The sequence below is a fragment of the Paramisgurnus dabryanus genome, chromosome 15, assembly GCF_030506205.2.
Source record: "Paramisgurnus dabryanus chromosome 15, PD_genome_1.1, whole genome shotgun sequence".
NCBI lineage: Eukaryota > Metazoa > Chordata > Actinopteri > Cypriniformes > Cobitidae > Paramisgurnus > Paramisgurnus dabryanus.
Genome location: NC_133351.1, coordinates 962231 through 973024, shown reverse-complemented (window position 1 = coordinate 973024; position 10794 = coordinate 962231). Strand labels below are relative to the sequence as shown.

At 36.9% G+C, this 10794-nt stretch overlaps 1 protein-coding gene across 2 annotated transcripts; it reads left to right on the top strand.

Annotated features, from left to right (window-relative positions):
• The first annotated feature begins 4631 nt into the window (after positions 1–4631).
• On the top strand, positions 4632–10694 carry gpr143 (G protein-coupled receptor 143). Of its 2 annotated transcripts, none has more exons than XM_065252438.2 (9): positions 4632–5000; positions 6720–6826; positions 6966–7060; positions 7178–7270; positions 7502–7611; positions 8279–8387; positions 8474–8591; positions 8822–9071; positions 9563–10694. In XM_065252438.2, the coding sequence occupies exons 1-9, from the start codon at positions 4685–4687 to the stop codon at positions 9664–9666; spliced, it is 1302 nt and encodes a 433-aa protein (XP_065108510.1). In that variant the 5' UTR covers positions 4632–4684; the 3' UTR covers positions 9667–10694. The 2 variants fall into 2 exon arrangements, with proteins under 2 accessions (XP_065108510.1, XP_073668055.1); XM_073811954.1 differs by having other exon boundaries at positions 8822–9124.
• The last annotated feature ends 100 nt before the right edge of the window (positions 10695–10794 follow it).

Here is a 10794-nt window from a genome sequence, read left to right as displayed (position 1 = left end):
TGGGATTTCTTTATAGAGTTTCGTTTTCTCCTGCAAAAATCTGCAGGACCAATCAGCGAACAGATGGGGGTGGCTAAGAACGATGACATTGAGGTCGTGCGTCAGTTTGAGTTGTAGTTCAGTTATGGCAGCGGAGAAAGACGTGAGAAAAGCTATTCGGTCCGTTGTTGCAAAACTGCCGAATATACAGAAGTTAAAGCCGGAGCAAGAACCAGGTTTGCTAAGTTTTGTTTGTCTGATTATTCCTACTTGTTGTTTCCGTCCGGTTTCGGTGCATGATATACGTCACGACCACACGTTAGCGATCGCCTATGGCAGATCCTGAGTGACTCTGGGCAGATCCAGTAGTTTTAAACTTCAACAATGGACCCTCCTTAACGGAAGTAACGCTTTGCAATGGAGCGTGGCCAGACTCTCTGTACAAATGAAATGAATGTACGAGAGTCTGGTTGGACCAGGCTAAAACTAAGGCATGATCAGACTCCAGAGGTAAACATACAAAAATACATCAATAGTTCTCTCAATATGCAAACTTTAGACGTAATGTGCATTGTTTTAAAAAGCTAACAGAAGTCCCACAACAGCTTACATGACTTAATGGGTTTATTTCTTTAACACATATGAAAGATTTAGATTATTGATGCATACAAGCATTTCTAACAAAACACACTGGACTAATATTGAATCTGTGGATGGATGTGGACTGTGTAGTGTAATCAAACCATTACATGGTTAGTCAAGAATAAATAGAAATGTGTTCTTAATATTTTTACTTCATTGTGCTTTTTGTCTTTTTTGCTCCGGACGTATAGCTTTAAATCAGATCCATATTTGCAGACACATGTCGATAGGCACGTCAAACCGCACAAACCAACTGACAACTGGAATTAACTCATTCCCCACCAGCCTTTTTAAATGTTCTTCTAAAAATATATAAACATACAAATATATCAAATGAAACAACAGACCCTCTGCTTTCAAACAAACAATAAACAAACAAACAAAACGGGACAAAAACGTTTCATCCTATCTATATTTTTTCTCTGCGTATAAACTCCTAAAAATTGCTAAGTTTTTTCAAAAATATTTTTTTAGCAAAGAGCTGAAATAATTGCATTTTTGTGAAGGAATTTTTTTAGACATCAGATTCAGAACGACTATCAAAACATAAATGGAGTGTAAAATTAATAAATAATTTTTTGCTTCAGGTTTTTATGAATTGGGTAAGTCATTAAGTCATTAAGTGGATAATCACAGTATTACAGATTACCATAAAAACTCATCAGGAATTTTTTTTCATCCAATTGTTTTCTCTTAATTGACATTTACATTTACATTTACATTTAGTCATTTAGCAGACGCTTTTGTCCAAAGCGACTTACAAGTGAGGTAAACAATAGAAGCAATTATGGCAACATAAGAACAGCAATACATAAGTGCACTGGAAATAGTCTCATCAAGTCCAACACAATATACATAGCCAAGGGTATGTTAGTAGTTTTTTTTTTTTTTTTTTTTTTTTTTTTTTTGGATAAAGAGGAAGGTAGATAGAGAAAGAGATAAAGAGAAGGGTAACTAAATAAAGATAGTAAATCTGTAATTAGGAAGTTAGGTAATGGTGGAAGAGATGGGTTTTTAGCCGAGTCTTAAAGACAGCTACAGTGTCAGCTGATCGTGTCACGACCGGCAGATCATTCCACAGTTGTGGGACAGTTCCTGAGAAGGTACGGTTTGTGTTTTCTTCCCTTTTTGAGATGGTACCACAAGTCGTCGCTCGATATAACTCGTCAATGGCAGTGAAAGAGTTAAAGTATCGTGAGATCAGACTGCTTCTGATGCTTTCCAATGGCTATTGCGGCACAATGATGTCACTCGCCAATTGGTCTGTGAAGGGCGGCATGAAGTTAAAGGACAAGTTCGGTATTTTAGACTTAAAGCCCTGTTTTCAGATTGTTTATGGTGAAATAGAATGGTTTTGACTGAAATTTCGACATTTTCGGCTGCCCTGAGAATTTTCGCGTGTTTGTGTTTCAGCTCAGACCTCTGCAATGGGTTTAATGGTGCACTGGAACAATCCTTCCTAAAATGCATTAAACTTTAGTTTACAAAGACGTGAAACTCACCGAGTGGTCAGGGGTGTTCACTGATATGCTCACACAAAAATCGCTGCAAAAGATGCTTTCCAACAGGTGTTTTAGCATTCGTTGTTAACTTGTGGACCTATTTCCCCAAACGCCTCACACCTGTACATTCTTCCGCTTAGAGCTTGAATAATAGACACTCCAGCCCAGGTGGTGGCGCTAATCCGCCTTTGCCAATTGCAAGAATAGAAACAAAGTTCCCGGCGCGGAGTAATACCGTACCTCACAGGACGTCTAATACAGTCAATGGAGTTGGTAAAAACTACGATAAAACCTGTTGGAATGCGTCTTTTGGAGCGATTTTTGTGTGAGCATATCAGTGAACACCCCTGACCACTCGGTGAGTTTCACGTCTTTGTTAACGAAAGTTTAATGCATTTTAGGAAGGATTGTTCCAGTGCACCATTAAACCCATTGTAGAGGTCTGAGCTGAAACACAAACATGCGAAAATTCTCAGGGCAGCCGAAAATGTCGAAATTTCAGTCAAAACCATTCTATTTGACCATAAACAATCTGAAAACAGGGCTTTAAGTCTAAAATACCGAACTTGTCCTTTAAGATGCAAGGGGGCCTCATAGTGTTTTGGGCCCCTACGCAGCTTGCGAACCCTGCGTATAGGAAGGATCGGCTCTTTGGTACATTGTCCACAGTTACATAAAAAAGACGTATGATGTATTCTGTATCAACATAGTTAAGGAGTAAATACCTGCAGTAAATGTATTGCATAATCTGACAATAAGAGATGAAGATTTCCAGACGTCTTAGATGCATGCTGTGAGGATGAGTTCTTCTGGGTCAGAACATATGGACCAGTTGATTTATCTTCAGACCTCTACAGAACCACACTGTGAAGAGAGCGAGGCCACACAAACTTCTGATTAAAATCTTTCTCTTAAATATACATCTCTTTCTAATTCAGTTTGTGATGGAGCAGTCAGTGTCTTTACTCTCACATGACATCTGTCTTATGCTGAAGAGAAACTTCATGTACTGGTGGAAATGTCAGAAACTGTACAATCTAATAAGAACGTTTCTTTCTTATTTTTTATTTTTGGAGAACCTGAAGGACTTTAGTGAATAAATTCCTGTGAATCTAAAGATCTGGATGAACTGCTTCAGGTGTTTTTCATTGGGCTCAATGCTGCAGTAAGACAGAAACCCTGGACTGGAGTTCAACATCTAATTTCTCTTGACCAAGACTCACTGTTAACACACACAGGGGCGTCATGCACCAATCTTTTTAAGGGGACACAATGTGCACAGCTCGCAGAAATAACACAGACATTCAAATAAATATTATAGAGCATTCACGGTACATTTCTAAGAATCTAATGTGTTGATTAACTGTTATGTCAAATACTTATATCACCTAATTCAAGCTCAACAACTGCGTTATGTTATAAAATGAATGTAATTTTAAATCCATAAAGTATACAAACAATGAAAATGACATAAACAGCAGTCACGTGATTGACTTTAATGCTCAGTTCTGCAAAAGCAATAATGCTATAGTTTGTTTATTTTCAACTTTTTATTTTAATTGCACATATTAAAAACTTTTATTTTTTAAAACTTTTATTCTATTTAAAAATAAAATTATAAGAGTCATTTTTGCAATAAATTTTACCTAATGTGTGATGTGTGATTCCGCGCCCCCCCCCCCCCCCCCCCCGTGACCTCGGCTGTACCAAGATGAATCTAGAAGTCTATAACATTAAGTCTGTCACATTTTGAACCATACGATTTCTACACAGTGGAGGTTATCTTCACATTAACGTACTGAGGTTTGGAAATGTTGTGAGCGTATCTGACGACGTTTGAATTTTTCAGATAACAAAATGCAGCAGCAAGGAAAGAGTCCTGCCCGCGAGTCCGCGCTCATATGCTGATGACATCTGCGCCTGCGCAATTGCGTCTGCAGCGCCCGCTGCCTGAATAAATCAACACGATTAACGGCGAAAATCTCTGAAAAGTGACAAGGATGCAGCACAGAACTGATAATATTGTGCATATTAAACAGATAAAAATACAAGTAACAGTTATGGACGCTCCTTAAATGGGCATGACGCTCCTGCACACACGGCATATTGCTTTAATAAAATAGTTTATATTCCCCATACCTGGCAAGGTTTAATGAAAAAACTAATAGCAACAAATATATAATGACATATAATGATAATTATTTGAAAAAGCGGAATGATGGCAGATGTGTATGTTTCTAAAGATCGCGACTCAGCCAATCATAATCGAGCACTGTTTTTTTTTTTGAGTGTAGACTTTTTATTCACACAAAAATGGGTTTAATAGTAGCCTAAATTCTGGGACGTATAACATTTTATTAAAAAGAGCAAAAATTATGCATGATAAATGTTTCAAAGTAACCTCCAGATGCTTTAATAAACATCATAGAGTTTCATGTTGAAGGGAAACACATGAGAGCAGCAGTAGCGTGCGCGCGCATTCATTTTTCAGTTCGGATTAAACTGAAGCACATGATGATGATGATGAAGCCTCGTGATTTCACCCGCAGCAGCTCAGATGAATGAATTTACTCTTTTCTCCTCCTCTTCCTTTCTTCTCCTTTCTTCTTCTCTCTTCCATCATGGCATCTCCACGGCTCGAGACTTTCTGTTGTCCGAACCGTGACCCCGCCACCGAGCTGGTCGTCAGTTTTCAGTCTCGGATCTTCAGCTCGATTTGTATCTGCAGCTCCGGGTTGAATTTGATCTTCTGTGTTCTTCAGATGCTGCCGAAGCGCAGAGACTCCAGGCGTTTATCTCCTCACCCGCATCCCAAACCCACAGCATCCAGCAGGATTTTATTTATCATCAGTTTGTGTGATGTGTTGGGATGCGCAGGTAAGTTATTCTGGCTGCTTCCTACACTTTCATTAGGTTTGCAAAGTTTTACAAATGTTTAAGCTTATCAAACAGTAATATGTAGTAGGCCTAATGTGATTATGTAAAGATAAAACTTGAAAAAAGTTGAGCGTTTAAATAAATGTTGGTGTCATATGAAGAACAACATACACACAGTGGTGTAGTGGTGCCTGGAGAAGGGGGTATACCATTTTTTTAAGTGGCCCAAGGTTGAAAACCCTGCAATATAAGTGATATGTAAGACATGTATAGTCTTGCATAATTAGTTTACTCCAAAATGGGCTAGTATTGTTACTTTACTTCTGCTGCTTGACTTCTTGGCGTAAGGATCTTTATGAAGTGAATATTTAGAATTGGGCATACCCCATGCCATCTTATAAAGAAGTGGGCATACCCCGTGGCATCTAATAAAGAAGTGGGCATACCCCATGCCATCTAATAAATAAGTGGCCATACCCCATGCCATCTAATAAAGAAGTGGGCATACCCCATGCCATCTCATAAAGAAGGGGGTATACCCCATGGCACCTAATAAAGAAGTGGGTATACCCCATGCCACCTAATAAAGAAGTGGTTATACCCCATGCCATCTAATAAAGAAGTGGTTAAACCCCATGCCATATAATAAAGAAGTGGGTATACCCCATGCCATCTAATAGAGAAGTGGGTATACCCCATGCCATCTAATAAAGAAGTGGGCATACCCCATGCCATCTCATAAAGAAGTGTGTATACCCCATGCCATCTAATAAAGAAGTGGGCATACCCCATGCCATCTAATAAAGAAGTGGGCATACCCCATGCCATCTAATACAGAAGTGGGTATACCCCATGCCATCTAATAAAGAAGTGGGCATACCCCATGCCATCTAATAAAGATGTGGGCATACCCCATGCCACCTAATAAAGTAGTGGATATACCCCATGCCATATCATAAAGAAGTGGGCATACCCCATGCCATCTAATAAAGAAGTGGGTATATCTCATGCATGCCATCTAATAAAGAAGTGGGTATACTCTGTATGCGCATAGCCTGCACTACACTATTGAACATGCATGACTATCCTACCTAAAGTTAATTGAATCACTGAAATTACCACATCTGATTTAATATTTTTATTGAATGTTAATTTTTTTCCGAAAGAAAATCTAAAGGTCAATAAATGAATGACTGAAACATGATGCCCAGCTGATGTCTGATCAGCGACCACAGACTGCATCCCATTATTTCTACATTTTTGAATTCTTAATAAATTGAATAGTATATATATTTTTTTACTGCATCGCCTAAGTCTGCCAAGCGACAACCAACCGCTTCCTTTAATTTTTAATATAAATTATTATAACTTTTAATTCCCATTAAATTGTATAATCTCTCTCTTTTCTCCCAAGGACTTTTTTCTCACAGGGTTTTCTCATAGGAGTTTTTTCAACCCCTTGTGAGTCAGCTGACATTAGCTTAACCTAGAACTACTTTACGTTACATTATATATTACATTATTACTCCGCTCACTAGTATGGTTTAATCTCAGCCACTGTAATTTTTTATTACTTTGTTGTCCTATAATTTTTCAGTTTTTCTTGTTATTATTCATGTTGGCTAAATTTGCTTTGGAACAATTAAACAATTGTGAAGAGCACTTTATTGAAACAGTAAGAAATGTAATGAGATACTAAATTAAAAGTCATCTTTATAGGAATCATTGTCAGGTCGTCCATATGGGTCGGTTTACCAAACCTGGTGAATAAGATCTCAGTGAACAGCAGTGACGTCTGGCCGCAGGTGTATTGTGTTGGCAGTGCTGTAAGTCACAGAAGCTTCATTTCACATTTTACAATCAAAATAATTCTGCTCAGGTTGTCTGTCTGAAAGAAATGTTGATTTAATTTTTATTGATCGTTTCTTTATGATTAAAGCTGAATATGTTATACTTACTCAGTAGATGTGGATCCAGTTGTTCTTCAGCGCATCGTTTTGGTGGACCTTCTGTTATGCAGTGGATGTTTACTTGGTGGTCAAAAGATCTGCAGGAATCAGGTTTGTCCATCATATTAGTGATGATGGAGGATAAATAATAAATACAAACTTCTGTTAAGTGTTTTCATGTCGGTGTTGTGGATGTTTAAACACTTTTCTGTGCTTTGGTTCCTTTAGCACCATGGTGTTGTATCACATGATCACATGGGGTTTAACTCTGCTGTTGTGTGTGGAGGGAGTCGCTATGTTGTATTACCCATCTATATCGAGGTAAACACCTTTACATTTGTTGAGTGCACTGTACCTTTAAGAGTTGCATAAAGAGGAAAGTAGGTCAGGTATTTTGTGTACACAATGTGATTCAGTCTGTTGTTATGAGGGTTCGCTTTGAAAATCCACACCATGTGCATGAGCTTCACAAACACAACACAAGATCATCATCATGACACAAGGTTTTCATATCAATATCCTGTCGATGTGATGTGTTTTTTCATTTGACAGTTGTGAGAATGGACTTCAGCACGCCATCCCTCATTACATCACCACATATGTACCAATGCTCCTGGTGTTGTTTGTGAATCCCGTGCTTTTTACTCAAACCGTTTCTGCCGGTGAGTGAACAAAAAAAACTGCATTTAAAAACATGCATCATTCATTTAAAAACTTTATTATTGGGATATTTTGTTTAAATAACCATAAACTGGTTACAGCCTCAAACAAGGCTGGGTAATGTTACAAAAATTGCATCTCATTATGTTTGATTCATATCCCAGTAAATCAGATGATCTATTCAACCCAAAAGTCATTATGTCAAAGATTTAAGATTTTAAAAAACCTCAGGCTTTAATCTTTATTTATATGCACTAATATAAGAATCCATACAGCAATAATTACTAATTTAATGTAGGTGAATGTTTTAATCACTTTGATTCAATATGAGTTGAATCTGAATTTCAAATTGATTCACTGAACATCTAAAGTGATTCATTAAAAATGAATTGAACTAACCAACTCTAGCCATCTCTTCAGATAAATCCTAGATTCTTCTTTAACAGTTTGTATGATTGCCTTAGTTTTTGATTCCTACTTTCTAAGCCGAAACTTAATGACAAAGGCAATTTACCAAAAAATAATGTCATCTCGACAGGATAAAATTCAAAGCCACGCTGATGTCTGCTATATAAAATCTCTGCAACACAATTCTTTCTAAAAACACTTCTTTGACAAAGCTCACAATGCTTTAGTGATGGAGTCTGTGATGTTTGTGTGTCTGTGCAGTCACATCACTGCTCAAAGGTCAACAGGGAATCTACACGGAGAATGAAAGACGTCTGGGATCGGAGATTAAAATCAGATTTTTTAAGATAATGCTGGTCTTCTGCATTTGGTAAGACCTTCATCTGTTACATAATGAACAACTTCAGTGTCATTCAGAATGATGGAGTGAATATTTCTCTCTTTCTCGTCTTATAGCTGGCTGCCCAACATCATCAATGAAAGTTTGCTGTTTTACATGGAAATGCAACCTGACATTAAAGCCATCGATCTGAAAAACATCCGCAACGCTGCTCTCATCACATGGTTTATCATGGTGAGTATTAAGTCGAATTATCTTGAAAGATCTGATGATGAAAAGCCTTTACTAGGATTTGTTTTATAAGAGGAATATTGTGTTACAAACAGACAGTACTAACACCTAATGTCCAGACTGCTCTCAGTACATCATCATCATCATCTGTACTTTATAGTCGGTTGCCTTAAACTGAATGTAAATCAGCATCGTTCTTCAGAGATTGATCAGTTCTCTCTTCTGTCCTGAAGGGAATACTGAATCCCATGCAGGGTTTCCTCAACTCTTTGGCTTTTCATGGCTGGATGGGTCTGGATGTTGATCCGAGACCTCAGAGACGCAGAGATCTGCCCTGGGATTCAGCATCCACGTCTGTGGCCGTTGCAAGCGGTTACAATCCCGTGATGGGATCCATGCTGTTCTTCCAAAGCCACGTACAGAAGAACTTAAGCACCAATGGACATCAGCAACATTCAGATGCCATAAGTGTCCTATCTGAAGGTAAAGGACTCGAGTAGGAACGTGAAAACTCAACAGATGCGCATTGACACTCGGTTGGATCATTTGTCTATTTCTGTAAAATCTGAAATAAAAATCATGTTCAAATGGCAGTTGTACTTGTATGTGAATGTATTTTTTTATAATGTGAAATTGGGACTGATTCTATATTACTGATGCTATATTAATAAGCTATAAAAACCTCTATAATAATAAATAATAAAACAGTATTTTCATTTCTGGGTGAACTATCCCGTTAAAAGCATCAAATCAAAATCCACAGCATTGTGATAGAATTTTTATTATTTTATATTTAGTAAATTTTGACTCATTCTAATACTATATTTTTGTTATTGAATATATATGTATTTCTAATTATTTTTAAAGAAAAGAAACATATACACAAGTATATCATTAATTATTATATTATTCAAGATATTATAGGGTAAAATCTTTTTAGGTGATAAAGTTAACTAGTCTTCTTTATCTTATAGGTTCAGAATCTAGTACAGTAGAAATCCACATATCCAGTGACCAGCGAGACTTTGAAGATGTAAATCCAGATCACGTCACGTCACTGGAGATTTCTACAGGCTGATGTTCATGTGACATTAATATCACCTGTGTATTAGAAAAACTGATAAAAAACACAACTGGTTAAGAGATTTATCATAATAGTTAACACACAAATGCATGAAAACTTAAAGATTGATCTCCTTCTGATTTCATCTTTAAAGGTGCTGCAGAATGAAAAACTGTATTTATGTATTTATAGATAAATAATAAAGAGTTGTGTGGTAATGACATATCATGAGCCTCAAACATGATCGTTCCTCCTTCTTATGTAAACCTCATGCATGCAAAAGACCGCTGGAAAACAGACCAATCTCAAATTAACACCAACTGTGACGTTACAGCCATGATGTACACCCCAACATTAAATTAATTAAAATGTCATTACAATGCTAAAAACAAAGTTGTCACTGCTGAGTTCGTGCTATATGCTAGTTAATGCTATATGCTAGCGTTTAGGCTGAATTTCTACTATTGACGTTTCAGTTACGTTTTGCAGGTCCATACTGAAAAAAAAAAACACAAACTTAGCACTCAGAAACGTCCATTAACAATCTCCAAACTATTGATTATTCCTCAAAATCTGATACAGACTCAAACATAAGATCTGTTTACACACACACACAGAGCTACTGAAGGAGAAACAGCCAATCAGAGCAGAGCTCAACATTATTATTCATGACCCTTTCAAATAAGGTAATAATAGACCATTTCATTCTAAAGGGTTATAAATGGACATGTAAAATAATTTTTGCACTTTATAAAGCAACAAACCTTCTATGTAGATGTAAGAAAAGAATTTAACAGATTATTACAATGCATTCTTTGGCACCTTTAAAGTTCAATATGAATCAATCAAATCTCAAAACTATGACTTATTTGCCAATATTTGTTTGTTGTTAAAGTTTGGTCCATTGATTGATTTATATTGAGTACTGAACAGATTTTAATGTTTAATAAAGCTATACAGTAAAAATTAAACAGCACATACAGATGTAGAAAGCATAGTTGCTCATGTTTTACTCATTTTATATTCGTATATTGTATTATAGGAGAAGTGTGTATTTTTTGTAATAAAAACACTTTTCCCTGTCTTTGGTTTTTAATACACTGTCAGAAGCTGTCACCGGGTGGTACGCTTTAGCCTAAAGAC